Source organism: Panthera uncia, assembly GCF_023721935.1.
Source record: "Panthera uncia isolate 11264 chromosome D3 unlocalized genomic scaffold, Puncia_PCG_1.0 HiC_scaffold_8, whole genome shotgun sequence".
Lineage (NCBI taxonomy): Eukaryota > Metazoa > Chordata > Mammalia > Carnivora > Felidae > Panthera > Panthera uncia.
In genome coordinates, this window is record NW_026057586.1 from 44,588,823 (window position 1) to 44,611,253 (window position 22,431).

Below are 22,431 nucleotides of genomic sequence, written 5' to 3' on the forward strand. Positions count from 1 at the left end.
CATTCTTAATTCTTTAAGAAACTTGATTTAGACATTTTCCTTTTTAGGGGCAAATCAGGGAAACTGGCTGAGCTTCGAATGTTAGATAAAAGGAGGCTAGAATAACAGGGGACAATTAATTCGTTAATTAAGAAGGTTTTCTGGAAGCATTCTTTCCTGGTATCAAATAACCTTTGAGGGGGCCCTTCCCCACAGAAGGGCAAGACTACAGGCCCCGAGTCTTCACCCAAATTCACGAACCTTGGTTTGATAGCTTCTGATATCAACTTGTTTTCTTTTCAGTAAGTGTGGACCTTTGTGTAGAAGAGAGAGCATCATGGTGGCCTTCAAAGGGGTCTGGACTCAAGCTTTCTGGAAGGCAGTCACAGCGGAATTTCTGGCCATGCTTATCTTTGTTCTCCTCAGCCTGGGATCCACCATCAACTGGGGTGGAACGGAAAAGCCCTTACCTGTCGACATGGTTCTCATCTCCCTTTGCTTTGGGCTCAGCATTGCAACTATGGTACAGTGCTTTGGCCACATCAGCGGTGGCCACATCAACCCTGCTGTGACAGTGGCCATGGTGTGCACCAGGAAGATTAGCATCGCCAAGTCTGTCTTCTACGTCGCCGCACAGTGCCTGGGCGCCATCATCGGAGCTGGGATTCTCTACCTCGTCACACCTCCCAGTGTGGTGGGGGGCTTGGGGGTCACCACGGTAGCATCTTTAGCTCTCATTTTCAAACTAGGATTCCAAGCTTCTTGCAGACTCTGCTAAATGCCACCCCGGTGGCCTGAGAGACTTTTCTAAAATTGCAAATTTATTCCCAGGGAATTTCTGACGATTCTTGACAGGGGGGAAACTGACCCCAGCAACATTGAGCGTATCCATATATTATCATCGTTTGCTATATGGAGTGACTTCAATATTATTAAGTCTAGGTGACACAAAAATGGTGTTGTTTTTTTCCTCTCTCTCGCTCCCATCCCCGTGACTATACTAGACTATATATTTAGCTTAAGGAATTTTTATTACAGCCATTGGTTGGCTCACTAAATTTTGTTTCTGGTCATGTTCGTGAGACTTAAAATGATCTACATCAAGGACCACACTTAAAAAAATAAATTGGCATTTGATCCTAGTTTTGTTCTTAACTGATTAGGAGTATCAGTTGTTAGCTCAGCACCAGATTGATTTAAAAACCGCACACAGTTTAAATTTTAATTGAAATATATATTAATTAATTTAAACCTAATTAATGGATTTAATCATTGCCTTATAAAATTACAAGACTCTCAAGAAACTCCTTTATAAGTTAAGTGCAGCAGTGGCACATTTTGCTTCTTTTGTAGAAAAGGACATTCAGCACAAATTCCCGCTTGGTCACTGTAAGAGTAATTAATTATCTGTGATGGCCCAAAATGAGTGGAAATTTATTCCTTTTTTTTTTTGGATGCAGCCGGTTGGGGGGTGGGGGCGGGTGTCTCACTCGTGGGGTAGAATAGATGACTCAAATTAACCATTGCTTTTTCCAGTGATGAAATATGCCTTTCACAATAATATGTTCTCATAGAAAATGTAATCATGCTTCAATTCAGATAGAGCATTTTTCTCTTTCTAGGTTCATGGAAGTCTTTCTGCTGGTCACGGTCTCCTGGTGGAGTTGATAATCACATTTCAGCTGGTGTTTACTATTTTTGCCAGCTGTGATTCCAAACGGACTGATGTCACTGGTTCAGTAGCTTTAGCAATTGGATTTTCTGTGGCAATTGGACATTTATTTGCAGTAAGTTTCCAAGTCCATTTAAATAATTGATTCATTTCATTTATCGTCACCCTAGAGCTGGCCTGAAGATATTGTGTTTTACAGCTGTAGTTCTTTAGTATCCAGCCACGTCTGTCCACGTTAGGTGATGATTTTGCTAACTTTATGATGAGAAGGTTGATATGGCTGCTAACGTCTTGACAGTTCCTCTAACTGACTTGGCAAATGGTAGCAAATTGCAATGAATGCTTCCTGTTACTAGCCCTGTTTCAGCAATGTCTGAAGTTGTCGTTTTTTGTTGTTGTTGTTTTCCCTATAGATCAATTACACTGGTGCCAGCATGAACCCTGCCAGATCCTTTGGACCTGCGGTTATCATGGGAAATTGGGAAAACCACTGGGTAACCATCATGTCGATAGTACCTGTCCTCCTGCAGTTAACAATTGCCCATGTAGCTCTTTTTTTTCTTTGCCCACTAGCTTTCTTACTTCCTCTCAACCTTGACCCCCCCCCCCTCCACTTTATTACATCTTTCGTAAAGACCAGGGAGAGACGAGCACATATCTACGGTAGAACATCTCACCTTATATCTGTCCTGGGTCTTCAGTAATAGCCTTTCTTTTTATATATAAGCACTGCTCTGGGCACCGTATCTGATTGAAGCAGAATACATTGTGCATGGAGGCTGCCAATGTGGAACAAGTGAAAATCAGGATAGTGTGGTGAATATAGTGTTTAAGTAATTGAATGTAAAGCCTTCCTGGCAATGACAAAATATATACCTACCAAGAAATAAAAAAAAAAAAAAAGAAGAAGAAGAAGAGGAAAGAAATGCTTAAAAGCAATGCCCAGAGCAAAAATATTTATCGTTTTTGTTTACAAAAGCATGGACCCAATTAATAGTATGTGAGTTGGGAGCACTTGAACTACAGATGGAGAGGACTAGATGTTGCAAATGTTTATGCTATTATCACCGTAACTGTACCTGGACACACAAATGACTTTAGAAGAGGCACACTTTCCAGTCTCACTGGCTAACCTACTTAATAATGCGGTGGCAGCGCTTCCAGAGAGCAGTGATATCCATTTTTAAATATCACAATCAATTTTATTTCAATTGTTTCTTACAACACAGGCATTTAAATCCCTTAAATGAATAATGCAGCAGTTTTAAGGCCACTCACATGCCAACTTCTAATAACCAATACAAATATGAGATATGGGACTTATGTCTGCCAGCCTCAAATAAGGTTAACTCCCGTTGTCACTTATGTGTTGTGAATGCTATTTCGCAACTTTTAGTTTTAATTCATGACCATAACAACATGTCACTCGTGTTTGAATCTCATTCATACAGCGGTTATTGACCCAGTTACATCCACTCAACCATAGTGCACATTGCCAATAAGAGGATATGGCACCATTACTAGGGGCACTGACAGTGAAGAAAAGGGTACTGAGTCTTTAAAAATAATTTCAATCGTGAAAGAACGAGCATCAGAGTTCAAAGCAAGATTTTGCACCCAGCTATACAATGAATGTCAGTAATACCATCCATGAGATTGGTCATTTTGCCACTGATGTTTCCATTTATGTCTCAAAATGTTTGCCACATTGACATGAGTGGAACATTTTAATGGACAGCATATAGTTAATTATGGTAGAAGTACAATTGGAAGTTCAACTTCTTACATTCAAACTTTTTTTGTAATTAAAATTTAGAAAAATAGCAACTTTTAATTTTATGGATGAGGACTTTAAAATGGGGGTGAAATGTATGTTTTTAATGATTACCTACTGGTTGTGGTAAGCTAGCTAAAATTCAAATAGTGGGAAACTTTTTACCTTGTTGACTGAATGAAATGTTTCCCCTTATTGCAGAGCTATTTTATAACAAACTTAATCCTACTGAACATGAATGTCCGTTCTGTAGCAATAATTGTGTGAATTTTAGAACTAATTTACAACATATTTGCAGATTGATTGATTGGTTGATAGACTAGAATAACATCAAAATATTAATGGTGAATTTTCTAGGTAGTGTAATGACATTGTTTTAGTTTTCATCTTGATACTTTACATAACATCTATATTTATAGCAATAAAAATTATTTACCTTTATACATTTTGAGAGTCATTTTAAAGTACATTTTGACTTTGTTTTGGAATAGCAACTTGAAACTGAGATTTGCTCTTTTTGGAGAGCATGTGGCCAGATGTATTCTTCATAGGTGTTTGGGGAATGCATCATAATTATTTAGCAGACCCTTGTTTCCCTTGTGGGAGTTGTAGCATGTGGAATAGACCATCTGTAATGAGCTCTTACCAAAGGAACAGAGAGCAAAGACATTTAGAGGAGGGCTCTCATTTCTCCTTTGAAAGGGCAACTCTTACATGGTTTCTTTCTGTTCAAGATAGGAGCTTGGTGCTCACAACCACTCTACCAGTATTTTCCACGTTAAGTATATGTGCTCATCTCCAGCTTAAATTTTGAATTGTCTTTAGATTTTGCAATGAGGATGCTAAATGGAATTAACTTCCAGAAAGTGTCTTAAGCCAGAAAAGCATTTCTCCTATTTTTTTCAAACGAGATAAGTGCAGTATCATGGAAAACAGTGCAATAGTTCAAAAGAGAGGTTTGAAATCACAAAGACCTCAAATCCCAGTTCAAGCACTTGTTAGGCATGAACTCCTAAGCAAGCTTCTTATCTGCTCAGGGTGTCAGTTTTCTTACTCATAAAAGAGGGATAATAATAATATCTACCTCAAAGGTTGCTGTTTGAATTATGTGAGTTAATACAAGAAAGTGCTAAGTACAACCGGCTCAATAAACAAGGTTTCTGTTGCCTAATTGAATCTGTTGAATGAGTGTCAAATATTCTGCAGCATATACGTGCTCTAAAGCAAATGTTGAAGTTTACCAAAACTCAAAACTGAGTTTTTTCTAGATACAGTAACGATACGATAAAAAGCTTCCATGTTGGATTAAAAATCCTATGGAATTGCTAAGCCTCAACTAACCACCATCCATAAACTCAGTACTGGTTTCTTTGTTTGTGTATTTATTTATTTATTTATTTATTTTTGAAAGAAAGAGAGCTCAAGAGCAGGGGAGGGGCAGAGAGAGAGAGGGAAAGAGAGAATCCCAAGTAGGTTCACTGCAGTCAGCATGGAACCCGACACAGGACTCAATCCCACAGACCATGAGATCATGACCTGAGCCAAAATCAAGAGTCAAACGCTGAGCCAACTGAGCCACCCAGATGCCCCAAAGAGACAAGGTGGGATTTTTTGCACCAAGTGACCATGGTAAGAACCATGAGGATGAAAGTGCTCTGCAAGAAGAGTAATGAACAAACCATGAGGTTTTCAATTAAATCAAATCATCAGATTTTAGGGAGGAAAAGCATGTAAAAAACACAGGGTGCCTCGGTGACTCGGTTGGTTAAGCCTCTGACTTTGGCTCAGGTCATGATCTCAAAGCTTGTGAGTTCAAGCCCTGCGTCAGGCTCTGTGCTGACAGCTTGGAGTCTGGAGCCTGCTTCCTATTCTGTGTGTGTCTCTCTCTCTGCCCCTCCCCCACTTGCACTCTATCTGTCTCTCAAAAATGAATAAACGTTAAAAAAAATTTTTTTAAAGAAAGAAAAGCATGTAACAAACAGAAAATGACTTATCCCCAGCCTGTTCACACACAACTTTGAATTGCCTAGGAAGCATGGAATGAAGCCGGTTGCTATGAAATTAGAACCACCAAATACTTTACAAGTATTGTTTCAATTTAATTTTTACAGTCTATGAAGTACGTATTATTACAATTCCCACTTTGCAGATGAGGAAATTAAGGTTTAAGAAGTCAAGTAATTGACACAAAAACTGACCAAATTACTAAGCGGTGGAGCTGGGATTCCATTTATCATGCTTCACTGAATAACTAAAGCTCAACTGATAAAAGCTGTATATTGGTCACAATTATGCAGAAAGCCAATGTATGATGGCAATATTAAGAAAATAAGATAACTCTCTAGAAATTTTTTTCTATTTTACTTGAAGAATTCTTTGCATCTACTGAGTGTGCAGTACCACCAAAGAGGAGCTATCTTTTCTTAATATGTTTTTTAATGTTTCTTTATTTCTTTCGAGAGACAGCGCATGCACATGCATGTGGGCGAGGGGGAGGGGCAGAGGGATGGAGAAGGAGAATCCCAAGCAGGCTCCGTGCTGTGAGCAGAGCCCGATGTCTGAGCTGAGACCAAGAGTCAGATGCTTAACTGACTGAGCCACCCAGACGCCCCTAAAGAAGAGCTATCTTGACTTTAAGGACTCTCAGAAAATGGAAAGAAAGTAATTAGTGAAAGCAAGAAAAGAGAAAACCGTCTCCTTGTTTTCTGTTCAAATGCTATTTAGCAGTTTATGGATCTCTGGTGTGCATTTGATGTATTCTCTTATAGTGTTTCCAATTCTGCTTTCTTCCACACGACACATTTGTTTTCTTAATGTAAACCAGCTAAGCTCTCTATTCACGAGTCGTTCAAAGGAATAGTTTTACTCCATGCTCATTCTATAATGCTTCCATCTTTTCCTCCAGATATATTGGGTTGGACCAATAATAGGAGCTGTCCTCGCCGGTGGGCTTTACGAGTATGTCTTCTGTCCAGATGTTGAACTCAAACGTCGTTTTAAAGAAGCCTTCAGCAAAGCTGCCCAGCAAACAAAGGGGAGTTACATGGAAGTGGAGGACAACAGGAGTCAGGTAGAGACTGATGACCTGATCCTAAAACCTGGAGTAGTGCACGTGATTGACATTGACCGGGGAGAGGAGAAGAAGGGGAAAGACCCGTCCGGAGAGGTGTTGTCTTCAGTATGACTAGAAGATGGCACTGAAAGCAGACAAGAACACTTAGAACTGTCCTCAGATTTCCTTCCACCCATTAAGGAAACAGATTTGTTATAAATTAGACATGCGCAGGGTCATTGTTTCTTGCCTCATTATTCAGTCTAGACAAGAAATGTTTCACTATTCTACCAAGGAGGAATGGAAGAAACCTATTGTGAATTCCAAATCTAAAAAAAGAGGTCTTTTTAAAGTGTCCCCAAAGCAAATAGGCATCTAGTTTATCTTGTTGCCATTCATTAATTATCAGTTTAAAATGAGTATCAAGATTTGGTTAAGTCTTGCCTGACAGAACTTATAGACATACCTATCAGCTTATTCCTCCTCTACCATGAAACCGGTATTCGTCAATCCTCGTCTGAGTGTTTTTTCCAGTACGCCAAAACAATGTGCCACAGAATTGTGCACATTCAACAGAGGAAATATAACAAGCTCTTTTGTGGGCAGCCCCCTCTTAAAAACTACCTCGGCGAAAGAATATTAACAAGGGTCATTGCTAATGAATTATTTCCATTTATATTTCAAATACCCAGCTTTCAACCTGAACTCTAATTCATAATATTCCTTCCTCTTCTTCAGTGCCCAGGGTAATGTGGAAAGCCCAGAAATTTGAGGAATGTTCGGAAACCCTTTATATTTTTTAGTTTTTTCTAATAAAATATCCAAATCGTAAGAAATACCTATTAAGATTCAGGACAAACAGACTCATAAGATCTTATGCGAGTGGAGGAAAAATTACCATTATAAAAAAATCATAAGGAAAGAGGCAATCCATATTCTGGAATCAAAGAGTTGATCTGTTTTCAGTGCACATCCTCAAATACACCACATGAGGTTAACGATCTATGCTTTTAACTACTTAACCATTTTGCTTATATTTTTTAATTTATTGGCAAAACTGGGGGTTTTGTTTGTGACTTTGGTTATCTATATTTAAACATTAGCTGAGATTTCTTTTTGATAACAAGAACATAACTAGCTGAATCTTGACTTTTTGTGATTAAGCTCTGCTCACTCTGAAAGATAAAAACTGGCTGTCCCTGTCCCCGTTTCTGCACTCTGTCACTTCTCATGAGATTTGGTGATAATCTTCACTGTGCCTGTGATGATATTTTAATGAATTAAAATGCACGAGAGACAAGGAAGGCCATGGTTGCAGACTAAAGGGAGAAGGCATCAGAACACTCTGTATTCAAAGCTGACTAGATGACCAATCGTTTATTTGTAGAGATATTGTACGTCGTAATGAAATACATCTTTAAAGTATTTTCATTACCGACTCGTTTGTCAGAATACTTTGCTCTTCCTGTACTGGTGTGCCTTAAGTTGGGAGAATGGTCTCTGGAAACCCCAGTCTCTATCATCTTAACCTAAACTTTATCTTAGACAAAGAGCTGCAAATGTCAATTTCACTGAACAAAAGCTAGTAGTGGAGCAAACACCCATCACTGCAAAGAATGGCTTAAAATAAGCTGATAATCAAGGACTTTCTTCTCCCATGCGTCGTTCCAACTGTGTGCCACTTACTTTTTAGTGTTAATGGCAGTTGTGTGTCTGTGGCAGTGAGATAATGGACCACTGTTAAACCTGATTCTCTTCGGTGCTAGGAAAGTGATGTGCAAGTTTCCCAGGGAGTCATCACTCCAGTGCAGCGCTTGGGAGTGTCATTGGTGGGTTTTTTTTGTTTTTTTGTTTTTTTGTTTTTTTTTTTTTTATGGCAGATTCCTAAATCCCAGGTGCCTTTCTCAGATGTGTGGCCAACCACACCCTCCACCAGTGAGGCCCATCCCTTCCTGTTTGGAGCTGCTTCTATAGAAGTAGGGTGAGATTCTAAGGATGGCTTGTGACTTTTCTGTTCAAATATTTGCACAAAATACCACTAAAGGCTTAAAATAGGGGCGAGGGTGGGGGGTTGGCGTTCAGCTCAAACGATAATTCTATCAACCAGCGGCAAGCATATTAGCTCAAAAGGAAGCGAGGTTAGCAAGGGAAAGTTAAACAGATTTTTTTGAATACGCTTACAATTTACTGGCTTACAATCATTTTTATTCAGCCATATGGTTTACTTCTTATGCACTCACTTTTATACTCACTTCCAGTTAGAGTATTTAATAAGTTAGTGCTGTAATAAAAAAAAAGGCATGAATGATGTTTTTGTAGTTTGTTTTCCATAGAGTGCCTGGCACTTAGTAGGTATGTGTTAGTTAATAAAAATACATGAATTTCATTTAGGATTTAAGAATGTAAATAATTTTCTTTTAACCTTGATTTTGCTCAGTATTTAATAAAAGCTTGATTTCAAGGACTACTAAGGGAAGGCAGTATAAATGTAAAACCCATAAAATATATTTTTGCATTCTACTATTTTAGAGGCGTGAAGTGAATGAAAGCTTTAGCACTTTTTTTCCCCTGCATATGAGACAACATATTTTGTATTTCACTCAAGGCTTTGCCACTAAAAAGTAATGAAATTGTACCTTTCTAATGACATCTATGCAGCAGGGGTCTATTGCCTTGTGGATGGCACCAAATTATCCAAGTGTATTAGGAGACGAGGGCTTTTTCCTTTAATCCCTTCTTATTAATGAAGTGCATCGTGCTGCTCCCAGGAGAGTGCTGCTGACAGATATACAGAAAAGAGATCAGAGAGAAAAAACTGGAAGGACATAAATGAATTATACCAAGCCAGGAAGCAATGCCAACCGCCTCTTCCCTATGGAAAAACACAACACGCGTCCCAAATTGTAAGATGGTCCCTACACTGAAAAGATACATAGTTTGTCAAAAGGTGTACCAAAAGATAAAGAGTCATTTTTATGTTCGGGGGGTGGGGGGGGGGAGGCTTTCTTAAATATTTGGGGCCCAGAACTGGAAAGTATTTTTTCACTGTTGAACTGGACATTGTCTTCAAAGAGTCCTAAACTTTTACACTGGAAGGAAGTATTTTCTGGTACCTAACTCATTGCCTAAATGTAAGATCCCTACACTTTGTTTCTACTATTTGATGGTTTTCATAAGTTCTTACACTTTCGGACTCTTTTCCTTATGCAGTTGATAGGTACTAGCTACAGCTGCCACTCAGTCTAGAAAATTTTACAAGGAGATTAGAAATATTTGAATAACATATATGAGAGCATTAAACTACCTGATTAATTATTAGAAGTCTGATACCAAATAGCACATAATATTCTTCTTAGGCCAAGAAACCAGGCAACTTACTTACCGGTTTAAATTCAATAATGAGCAGGGGCATCTGGGTGGCTCAGTGGGTAAGGCATCTGACTTCAGCTCAGGTCATGATCTCACGGTAGTGGGTTCAAGCCCTGCATCGGACACTGTGCTGATAGCTCAGAGCCGGAGCCTGCTTCAGATTCTAGCTCTGCCCCTCCCCTGCTCATGCCCTGCTCTCTCTCTCTCTCTCTCTCTCTAAAAAATAAATAAACATTTCAAAAAATGTAATAAATAAATCAATAAATAAATAAATTCAATAATGAACAGGAAAATTCCAAAACAGAGTAGCAAATTCAAATGCTAAAATTGATCCTGGCGAGGCCCTTTGTTGCAGGATGTTGACGCTATCCCCACATGTTGTCAGCATTCGACAGAGCCATTGCCTTTGTGACAGCTGAAGATAACAGTAGGAGCTCAAGAGATACCCTTAAAAGACAATATAAGGCCAATATGACTTCTCATTATAAGCACTATAGATTGTGCAAATTCAGAATATCTTATAAATGTCTTATATCTAATATGTATCTTATATTATTCTGTCTTTCCTAATATGTTTATGGCAACAACATTATTAGGAAGACGTGACTACTATCTGGAAAGTATAATGAACACAACTCACTTTCTTTACCACAGATTTTGTGTGCGTGCATTGGTATTATACTACTTTATAGATCACCCCAAAATAACAGTAACTTTTGAATTCATAGTTCTCTGAAATACATAGAAGGCATTTAATTCAGGGCTGAAAAACTGTGGCCACTCACTTTTGCAAATGCCTGTACCCTATGAAAGTAGTTACAGTGTTACCCAGGCATGTTAAAATCCAACAGCTAAAAAATACACCTAATTTATATAACCTATCAGAATATATTTTTAGATTCACTTCAGGATTAATTAAATAAACATGCAATTTGTGAAGACATAATTGTTTATCACTTTTATGACCCAAATCATGATTGTAATTCATGATAAACTGCTGAGAATAAACTGAACATATGGTCATATTCACAATTATTTATTAACTGAAATGTTATTCCAACGTCAGAGCTAATGTTGAGATTTAAACTGTAATGTCTAATGTTTGGAATAATCTAGTAAGCATTAGCATTGTGGCTGATTTCCATGAATTATGTTGTATCTCATACTACTAAGTTTGTGCAAATAAACTTTTAATGTTTAAAAGGTAAGCACTGCATTTGATAATGTTTGAAAATTTTTTTTCAAGTTTTTCCAAGTTATATCTTAAGAGCACCCTTTAGATTTTTGAGTGTAGTCAACACCAAATGAAAGAGTGGCGAAATCTGTATAATAATATGCATTTTTTTTAAAGCATGCAGAGGATGCCTTGTGGTAGGTCCTGGTGCACACAGTAAAAATTATGCTTTAGCGGGCTTACTTCTAAATGTTCACATCTAGGCAAAATAGGCCATTGACTATCAACTGTCATTACAGTGAGTCTAGAAGTGAAGACTTTAACAACTGTGACTCAGATGAGGCTGGTATTGCCAAATAGATGATCCATCCTCAAGGCATTTGCTAGATTGTGCCCACCCAGATGGATAATGTAGGCACAGTGAGTACTGTAGGCACAGTGAGTAGTCCCTTGGGCTCTTCGTTTGAGAGGCTCCTCCATTTTGAGAGGTTAGAGACCCTCAGGGAAGGATTGAGGACAATCATTTATGTAGTGTGCAACCCATCAGATGAGTAGCGAGCGATGCCTTAGGAGCCAGGTGGATATGTACCTCTCTTACAGCATTTGCCCACGTTCGTCAATAGAGCAATAGCACTATTCCACATTGTAGGAAAACAGTTGGTATAGGTATCTGTCTGCCCTGCTAGGTACTAAACTTCTCAAGGGCTAAGATGGTATTTTATTTATTCTGTATCCCTCACCCTCAGCATTGAGCACCAGGCTTGACATTTGGCTCAATATATGCCGGTTGCATGAATGAATAAAGAGCTTAAGGAATATCTTACGATCACTAGGAGATACTACAAAGCACTATTCCTCAATCCAGTTGGTTTTTTCTGTTGTGTAGATGTGTGCTAAATATTTGAATTCTTATAGTTTCAGTGAGGAGCCTGAAATTGGCTCAAACACTAAAGAAAAATAAAAGAAAAATACACAGAAAGAATAAAACACTAATTGGATTTCTAAAATTTATACCTACTGTGTAGGCAACAAGACATGTTTTCATTGCTACATTTATACAATGGCCAGATGTTAGATGAAATTTAGCTCAATGAGTATTTCAGCAAGAAAAGTCTTTTAACAAGCATGGGAGGCTAGAGATATAAATGTCAGCCTGATTTTAGATAATTATCCTGCTTGGAAAATGTCCAAAACAATGTGTCACCTGAATAATTCTAATATTTTTTTCTTTTTTCTATGTTGTCACTCCTCAGGTTTAAGGAGACATTGAGAACACAAGAAAGCTGAGTTCTTCTACATGCACATATTCAGAAATCTCTGAGAAACCATGGCACTGATTTTTGAAAGCTTTATGCATAGCAGAGTGATAGCACATGGTTACAGCTCAGTAAATGCATAGTGAACGGATGGATGGATGGATGGATGGATGAGTGGATGCAAGAAACACTCCAATCTGGAGGCATTAAGTTAATCTGTGAACATATGGCAATCAGAGCCTGTATTCCTTCTTCCCTTATGAAAGTCCTGGCCATGGGTCAGATAGGTAGAGGAGAAATGCAAGCATTAGAATAATTATCAGTTATGTATGTATATGGGGCTTTATAATTTATAAATATTACTCTCGATCATTTATGCTTCAAGGCTTATTGTGGGGTAAGCATTACTATCATTTTCATTTCCAAAGATGAAAAAAAACAAGTGTTAATGAGATTAAGTAAATTACCCAAGATGATACCCAAGAGTAAAGCAAAAACTAGAACTCACATCCCAATTAATCTCATTTCCCTAAATCACACAACATTCTCCCATTTCTCCCATTCATCTATCAGTCTAATTTCCCATCAGCCATGCTTTCTTAGGTGGCAAGAAATATATTAAATCCATGCAAGAGAAAATTCTTATATACAACACCAATAAAGGGCAATATTTTCAGTTCCACAGACCTGGAGTATCACAGATCTTAGAAAAGTTCTCAAATAAGAAAACAACGTTGGGGCACCTGGCTGGCTTAGTCGGTAGAGCATATGACTTTTGACCTCTGGGTTGTAAAAAGAATAAAGAAAAAGTCTACCACAGATTTACTTTAGGATACTTTGGATAATTTCAGACATTTTTTATTGATATTTTTCCTTTTGAAAATAATATAAAGATCACTATTTGAGATTTTGTAATCTGGTCCAGGAAGGAGAATTGGGGATTAATTGTGAAGATACTGATAGTGTCTTCCACATTTCAATAATAATAACCACAATAGCTTTCAATTATCGAACGCTTATTGTGCACAAGACATACCCTTGACACTTGAGTAGTCATTCCTCATAGAAACCTTATCAGGTAGGTATTGCTATCATCCCCATTTTACAGGTGAGGAAACTGAAGTCTAAGGAAGGTAACTTGTTCAAAGTCAAATAGGTACTAAGTGGTAAAAGTAGGATTTGAACCCAGTCTGTCTAAACTACTCTTAGCCACTGCCCTGTGTTGTGTCTTACCTGTGGTACTGGAGGCATCCAATTGTTCTAACATTCATATTTGCTTTTTCCAAGCCTTTGACTTTTCAAATCCAGTAGAGATTGCAGTGTGTTTAAACTTCTCAGTTGTTCCCGACTTCACCTCGCATTATCATTTTGACCACCTTTGAAGCAAGATTTAAATATTCAAGAACAAATGCCACAAAGATAAGTCAGCTAAACTTACAAAGTATTTTCAAAAGGGACTTTGAATGGCCAAGACAACTCTTTCTTTACTGAACAGGAGTACGACGGACACCTCTTACACAATATACCTTCCACGTTTCAGCTTAAGTTTCCTGGTTATTCAAATAAAATAAAATTGCAATAAGAGAATCAACAAAATGGTGTTTGGAAATAATCTGAGCTTACCCTAGATCAGCCTATAAAGTGTACAGACTGTATTTTTTTTTTAACAAGATAAAATAAGGGTTATTTTTGAGTGGTTAAGTTATAACATTGTTACAATGGCACCAGCTTTGGGAAATAATTGAATGGAATGACCAATGCTAGTACCTTTACCCTTTCCTGCAATGGTTAAAAGGAGAAAGATTTTGCTTTACAAAACAGAATGGAACACACCTAGTACCTGCGGGTTTGCAAACTATAGGACTGTAGAGTAAGTCCCCAAATATTTTGACTCAGACTCTCAGAAGTCAACAATCTTTTAAACAGTCTTTTAAATACTATATAGAGACGTATAACCAAGGACTGTTGGAAACCATTTAATTCAATTTGGGGCTCCCAGAGGGGAAAGAGGAAAAACAGGGAAGAGCGAGGGCAGGGCAGGAATCCCAGGGTAACAGAGCCCAGTTAGTGGACAGGGGGGTCCTAGCACTCCTGCCCCCACCCGGTGCAGGAGTAGGTAGCACAGCCGTTGCCCCTTTGCAGAGAAAAGTCCCTGTGCTAAGGCAGCATACTCTTGTCAACCTATACTAAATTAGTGCCCCAAACAGAACTGGACTGTGCTTTGTCATCAACAGACGTGAGCCCCCATCTCAATTTGAATCGTCAAATGTCAGGCTGAAGAGAAACAGACTCATTTCGCTCAAAAAACCTAGACTCTACAGTGAACTTCTTTGTAAAAGAAGACTTATGAGTCCAAATCTCAGCACATGGCTCCTGGAAATGAATTGCCATATTAAGCTACTCCAGGATTTCAATGTCAAAACTTATCACAAAGGATGTAAGCCTCACCTTGTTGTTTCAAAAGCCAGTCTCATGGAAACAGTCACAGAAGCACTAAAGAATGAGAGCAGCTGAGGTTTCTCTGGTGACCCGCAGTGAGAAGGAGTTGAGAAAAACTGATACAGATTATTCAGCCCTGTGGTGTTGGTACATTGTGGTTAAATCATTCATATTCTTTGAACTCTAATAAAAAATTCTCATCAAACAATGATGACATTTTCATCTCATCAAAGTTTAATCATAAGAGTATTGTAATTCAGATTTTCTTCACCTCGTTTCAAATTGAAAGTAATTGTCAGACGTCATTTTAATTCTAACCATTACATCCGTCCTTACATGCTCTCCCTCACATTATCATGGCCCATTTTGTTCTCTAAGAGGCATGTCATTTTTTTCTATTATTCAAGCAGTTTTAAAAGAACTTTGTCACCTACTTACAAATAGTACACTTAGGGCTCATTTTCAAAAGCATTTGAGATAACAAATGAACATGAATGGAAAATGTTTCCTTGAAACACTGAGAGACACGAGGGGTAATAAATTCTGACTATGGAATTGTTTGATGTTGGAAAAACACTTAATTGCCTGAATTCTTGAGTGTTTAAAAAAAAAATGTCGTTAGCAACCCTCAGAACAACGGGCTTAAAATGCACAAAAGCAGAGAGATAAACACATAACTCTGCTTTACCCCAGTTGAGACAAAGAGGTGGCTCCTTCCTAGAGGTGGTAAGAGAGCCCTCATCACTGTTTCCAAAGATATATGGAAATCTAGCAACAAAACCCTTGAGGCCTCTAAGATTTGGGATAATATGTGTGCTGTATTTTCTGTGTTTCCCACAAGAAACATGTCTGACTACCAGAATCAGAAAGAAAAAAAATGAATGATATATTTAGAAAGTCCTAAGAGATCTGACTGAAATGTATGGGTCAGAGGCGGACACAGAAGATACAATATGGAGCCTTTTGGAATCGTTCTCACATCTGTGTCTATGTCAGAGAGCAGAAAGCTCCAATCAAAACAAAGATTCTACCCTCAAATTCTTATGGGGTGAGTGGGTAAGTAACACAATGGAGTCAAGATGTATTTGGGGAGACTGGGACAAATTGAGGCAAACCCTGCTCAGTAGATTTTTGTCACCTCAGAACTTGGGTCCAATATGTGCTGATCTTCTAATGTTTCAGACAAACTTAAAATTTTTAATTGTATATGAAGTCTCCCAATTCTTAAATGTTGGCTGAGGTGTATTTTTTTTAACGGTAGACACAAAGAAAATAAGTCTGAGATTAGACCAGGCTCAAGCATCACCAATTTGAGACCCTTACTGTAAGGCTTCTTGGACATCTTTATTTATGTTCCTCAAATGCCCCAAACTGAACATGTCCCAAACTGAACTAATTGTCCAATTCTCCCAGCCTGTTTCTCCTCTTGTGTGTCCAAACTGCAGAATGTCTAGCCCAGAACCTGGCTATCAACAACATGTAGTTCCCCTTCGCATTTGATCATTTGCCAAATCGAAGATCTCCTCAATCCTTCTTGCCTCCATTCTTACCACCTCTACCTTGGTTCAGGCCAATGCAATAGTCATCATTGCATTACATTCCAAACCCAGTGGTTCTCGACCCAAGGTAACTTTGTCCCCCAGATGATAATTGGAAGAGTCTGCAGACATTTTGGTTGTTACAACTGGAGGTACTTCTGGCATCCAGTGGGAAGATGTCATGGATACTTCAAAACTTCAAAACATCACACGATGCAAAGGACAGTCTTCTACTCCCAACAAAGAATTATCTGGCTTAATATGTTAATAGTACTGAGGCCGATAAATCCTGCAACTGGTGTACCTGCCTCCAGTCTTGCTTCCCTCCAAGCAAGAGGAATAATCCTCTCTTAAAAATGAAATCAGGGGCTCCTGGGTAGTTCAGTCAGTGGAGAAACCAACTCTTGATTTCAGCTCAGGTCGTGATCCCAGAGTCATGGGAGCGAGCCCTGGCTTGGGCTCTGTGCTGAGTGTGGAGCCTGCTTAAGATTCTCTCTCTCTCTCTCTCTCTCTCTCTGGCTCTGCCTCTCTCCCCATTCACACTTGCTCTGTCTCTAAAAATAAAAAAAAATTTAATGAATCCTATTTCAAGGTTATCTTTCAAATGTGAAATCATATCTTTTCATCTTTCAAAAGCTATCTTTCAGTGAAATCATTATCTTTTAAAAATGAAATCACATATCTTTGGAAAAATCTGGGAGATAATGTTTATTTTTCCATCCAAATCCCACTCACACACTTTTTTGCAGCAAGAATCCTTTTGCTTCAGTGAAGGATGGGTCCTCATTTCCAAGGAGTCAACTTTTACTATGCTTATCTAACTGGAATCATCTAATCGCCCTCTCTATGATTGGTTTAGGAAAGTGTCTGAGAATAATTTGCTTAACATCATCTGAAAAATATTCTCTAGTCTTCAAAGGAGGCTGTGATAGATTTGTTTACAAAGATGATTGTAACAACTCCTACCACTCTTTACAATACAACGTCTCTGTTCTTTCCATCATGGGGTCAGATCTATTTCTTATCTCTTGAATTTGGGCTGTTCCTGCAACTAACTTGCTTTTACCAATAGAATGTTGCAGAGCAGCTTTATGGGATTTTGGAGGCTAGGCTTCAAGAAGACTTGTAGCTTCAGCTCTCGCTTCCTTAGAACACTGCCCTGAGACTACCGTGTGAAGAAGACCAGTCTAGTCAACTGGAAGAGAAAACCACTGGGAGCAGGGAGGCCAGCTGTCCCAGTCATCCCAGCTGAGGTCCCCGACATGGAAGGGAGGTTATCTTAGACCATCTAGCCCCAGATAAGCCACCACCGGACTGACTACAGGAGAATGAGTGAGTCCAGGATAGCAGCAGAACTTTCTGGCTAAGCCCAACCCAAACCACTGACTCACAGAGCCATTAGCACCGAACATGGTGATTGCTACAGACCACTAATTTTTGATGTGATTTGTTATGGCTCGATAAAAGACTGATACAAAGACATAAGGAAGGAACATGGCCTTTCCTTCCTTCTGCTTTTGGATGTTGTGTGAGGATGCCATATCTGGCTTTTTTAGTCATTCTGAGAGATCTACCTGGCACACCGAGAAGAGCAGAGTAGAAAGAAAAGTCTGATCCTGCCTGATATCACGGAGCTGCTCAATTAATCTCCCTACCTCTAAACCTCTTGTTATAGGATAAAACATAATAAAGTCCCCCGATTGCTCAAGATATTTTCATTTAGTCTTTCTCTCACTTGCAGACAAAAGTACCCTTTGAACTTCCATTATCCTCTCGTTAAAATTAAAGCCCGTTCATGATCTGATCCCTGCTTCCCTCAATACCACCCACCTTGCTCCTCACCCTGACGGGCACACTCACCTTGAACTTCTTCAGTTCCTCAAGGGAGACATACCCTCCCTGCCTGGCTCAGGCTTTCACGTATCCTGTTCCTTCCGACTGGAGTTCTGTTAGCCCCACTACCATGCACCATCGCTCTCTCTTTCACCTCAAAATAATTGAGTCATTTTTTTGTAACATTTATATTAGTAGTTCTACCAAGTTTGCCTATCAACAATACTACTCTAGCCTCTCGGCCCATTTCCCCCTCCCCCTGAAGGCAATCACTTTCACTTCTTTTAACTAAATATTTTGGCCATTGCTTCTATGCCTGTAAATAATAGAGTTGCGTTGCTACTTGCTGACTTTCTTCAGTTTGGGGTTTTAGACATTTATCTATTGACTTGCCACTACTGAAGAAGATTCATCGTCTTCCCTACCATTTCTGAGGCACAAATAGAGACAGATATGCTCTTTACAGCTGAGCCATGAGCTCACTCGAATTTCTTTGCTTTTCTTATATTTTTTGTTTCCCTTAAAGTTAATAGTAATCTTGTAGGGCTGATTTTTCTGATTTTTAATGTATTTTATCAGTTTAACTCCAAGTCCTCATCAATTTTCCAAATCTCCTCTGAAGATGTTGAGATAGAGCAGGCAGTCTCTCAATGGCACCTTTCTGAAGGTCTCCAAGAGCCTTCTGCTGGACTGCTGGAGCTCCTCACCTGGTAAATGTCTGCCACCTTGGGACCTATCTTCACCATCACCTTGAGAATTTCCTTTGGCCCTCTCCTCTGTCTCTCCTATTCTCTATCTTCCTCTTTATTGTTGCTATTTGTCTGTCCTGACAATTGATTATAGTCTGAGAATAGAAATTTTGAAGGCCTCTGGCTTCTGGCAGATGAGAAATATGATGCCATTTGCTTTATTGATTCATTCTCTCTCTCTCTCTCTCTCTCTCTCCCTTTCTCTCTCCCTCTCCCTCTCTCTCTCCCTCTCCCTCTCTCTCCCCCCGCCACCCACCGCAACCTTTCTCCTCAGCTTATGCGTGCCTCAATTCTCCCCAGTGCATTGATGTTTTGTAATGATATGTCTTGCATCTATTTAAATCCACTGCATTTTGTTGGCAAGCATACATTGAGATTTTTTATCTCAAACAAAGATCCTTCAATTCCAGTTTATTTACTTGCATTGTCCCTTACATCCAACTCTCCATTTTGTCTCATACTGGAACCTCCTGTACTACATAGATGCTTTGCTCACATGCCTGGTTATCCTTGACTGCCACTCACATTTAAGTATGGGGACCAAGAAAACCCGAAGGACTCCACCAAAAAATTTCTGGAACAAATACATGAATTCAGCAAAGTTGTAGGATATAAAATCAATGTGCAGAAATCTTTTGCATTTGTATACATCAATAATGAAGCATCAGAAAAAGAAATCAAGAAATCAATCCCATTTGCAATTGCACAAAAACAATAAGTTACTTGGGAATAAATCTAACTAAAAAGGTAAAAGATCTATCCTCTGAAGACCATAGAACACTTACGAAAGAAATTGAAGAAGACATAAAGAAATGGAAAAACATTCTGTGCTCAAGGATTGGAAGATCAAATACTATTACAATGTCTATACTACCCAAAGCAATCTACACATTTATTGCAATCCCTATCAAAATATCACAGCATTTTTCACAGAGCTAGAACAAACAATCTTAAATTTTGTATGGAACCACAAAAGATCCAGAACTGCCAAAGCCATCCTGAAAAAGAAAAACAAAACTGGAAGCATCGTGATTCCAGATTTCAAGCTATATTACAAAGCTGTAGTGATCAAGACAATATGGTACTGGCACAAAAACAGACACATAGCTCAATGGAACAGAATAGAAAACCCAGAAATGGACCCACAACTGTATGGTCAACTCATCTTCAACAAAGCAGGAAAGAATATCTGATGGAAAAAAGACAGTCTCTTCAACAAGCAGTGTTAGGAAAAGTGGAAAGCAACATGCAGAAGCGTGAAACTGGACCACTTGCTTACACCATACACAAAATAAATTCAAAGTGGATGAATGCCTAAATGTGAGACAGGAAACCATCAAAATCCTAGAGGAAAACCTCTTTGACCTCAGATGCAGCAACTTCTTACTAGACACATCGCTGAAGGCAAGAGAAACTACAACAAACGTGAACTATTGGGACCTCATAAAGATAAAGATTTTCTGCACAGTAAAAGGAAAAATCAACAAAACTAAAAGGCAACCAAAGAATGGGAGAAGATATTTGCAAACAACATATCTGATAAAGGGTTAGTATCCAAAATCTATAAAGAATTTATCAAACTCAACACCCAAAAAACAAATAACCCAGTTAAGAAATGGGCAGAAGACATGAATAGACACTTCACAAAGAAGACATCTATATGGCTAACAGATACATGAAAAGATGCTCAACACCACTTATCATCAGAGAAATACAAACCCAAACCATGATGAGATACAACCTCACACCAGTCAGAATGGCTAAAATGAACAATACAAGAAACAACAGATGTTGGTGAGGATGCGGAGAAAGGGAACCCTCTTGCAGTGTTGGTGAAAATGTAAACTAGTGAAGCCACTCTGGAGAACAGCATGCTCAAAAAACCAAAAATAGAACTACCCTATGCTCTAGCATTTGCAGTATTAGGTATTTGCCCAAAGGACACAAAAATACAGATTTGAAGGGGTATTTGCACCCCAATATTTATAAGCAGCATTATCAACAATAGCCAAACTATGGAGAAAGCCCGAATATACATCAACTGATGAATGGATAAAGAAGATGTGATGCACACACACACACTGGAATATTAGTCACCCATCAAAATGAATGAAATTTCGCCATTTGCAATGACACGGAGGAAGCTAGAATGAATTATGCTAAGCAAAATAACCCAAAGAAAGACAAATACCATATAATTTCACTCATATGTGAAATTTAATAAAACAGGTGAACATATGGAAAGGTGGGGAGAGAAGAGAGAGAAACAAACAAGAGACTCTTAATGATAGAGAACAAATTGTGGGTTGATGGAGGGAAGTGAGGGGGCATGGGCTAGATGGGTGATGGGTACTAAGAAGGGCACTTGTTGTGATGAGCTCTGGGTGTTGTATCTAAGTGACGAATCACTGAATTCTACTCCTGAAACCAATATTGCACTGTATATTAACTAACCGAAATTTAAATTAAAAAAAAAAAAAGAAGTATGGGGACCAAATCCTTCAAACACAAGGGTAGCACTCCTGAGCTATGAACTTCATTGTAGGGTGATCTGACTTGGCAGGTCAGGTGAGGAACCCTGGATGTCACCATCTATGGGACTCTGTGCTTATGCTAGCCAGATTCCCCAGAGAAAGTTCCTCAGTCCCCTGGCTGATTGACGTCTGCAGGCTGAGAGGGTAGGGGATGGCCTCAATATCTAGTACACATTCACTTAACCCTCTGGTTTCAATGTGGTATCTCCATCCTCAACTGAGCTCAACTTTCCCTCCTTTAGAAAAAAATAAACCTTCCTTCTCTTGCCAGGGCAGTCATTGGTTGAGATCTGGGAATCTGACTACTTCAAAACCCAACCTTCAACCACTCCTCCTCATTTTAGCCTTTCTAAAATCTTTTTAAATGTTTATTTATTTCTGAGACACAGAGAGAGACAGAGTGTAAGCAGGGGCGGAGCAGAGAGAGGGAGACAGAAACCGAGGCAGGCTCCAGGCTCTGAGCTGTCAGCACAGAGCCCGACGGGGGTCTCGAACGGACTGTGAGACTGTGACCTGAGAGGCAGTCAGACGCTTAACTGACTGAGCCACCAAGGCACCCCTCATTTTAGCCTTTCTGAAGTTCCCTTGCCTGCAGGTTACAGGCACTTCTGAGCTGTGGGTTCTGCATACATTGAGTTGGATTTCATCTCTCACTTCTGCTGAACCGTCAATTCTCTCAGGTCCTTTACCTCTCATCCATCTGCTTTCCAGGTTACAAAATTTTGTAGTTTTTGCCTTCTTTTCTCTTCTTCTTTCCTTTGGGGCTTAAGACTTTAAAAATCACTTTAGAATTGTTTTATGGGGAACTTTGCAGGGAGCTAAAGCATTTAATCTTCCACATTTCACAGTAAGCTTCAGATCCCTTCTGCTCTTTGTTTAACAATGTTACTTCCTCTGAACCCCCTGGAGCCCATGTTAGGTGCCTCTGCTAGTCTCCCCCTTAACACCCTGTGCTCTTCCCATCAGGCATGTGGATGTGGGTGTGGATGGGACCAAACCACAAATTTATTTTTGCCTCTTTCTGTCCCTTTAAACTTTTATTCAGTGGAGATAATCTTCCCC

The 22,431-nt window shown here is 39.1% G+C and overlaps 1 protein-coding gene across 1 annotated transcript; it reads left to right on the forward strand.

Moving 5' to 3' along the window:
* The first annotated feature begins 289 nt into the window (after positions 1 to 289).
* On the forward strand, positions 290 to 7,464 carry AQP4 (aquaporin 4). The gene is made up of 4 exons (XM_049620315.1): positions 290 to 697; positions 1,602 to 1,766; positions 2,065 to 2,145; positions 6,331 to 7,464. The coding sequence occupies exons 1-4, from the start codon at positions 317 to 319 to the stop codon at positions 6,607 to 6,609; spliced, it is 906 nt and encodes a 301-aa protein (XP_049476272.1). The 5' UTR covers positions 290 to 316; the 3' UTR covers positions 6,610 to 7,464.
* The last annotated feature ends 14,967 nt before the right edge of the window (positions 7,465 to 22,431 follow it).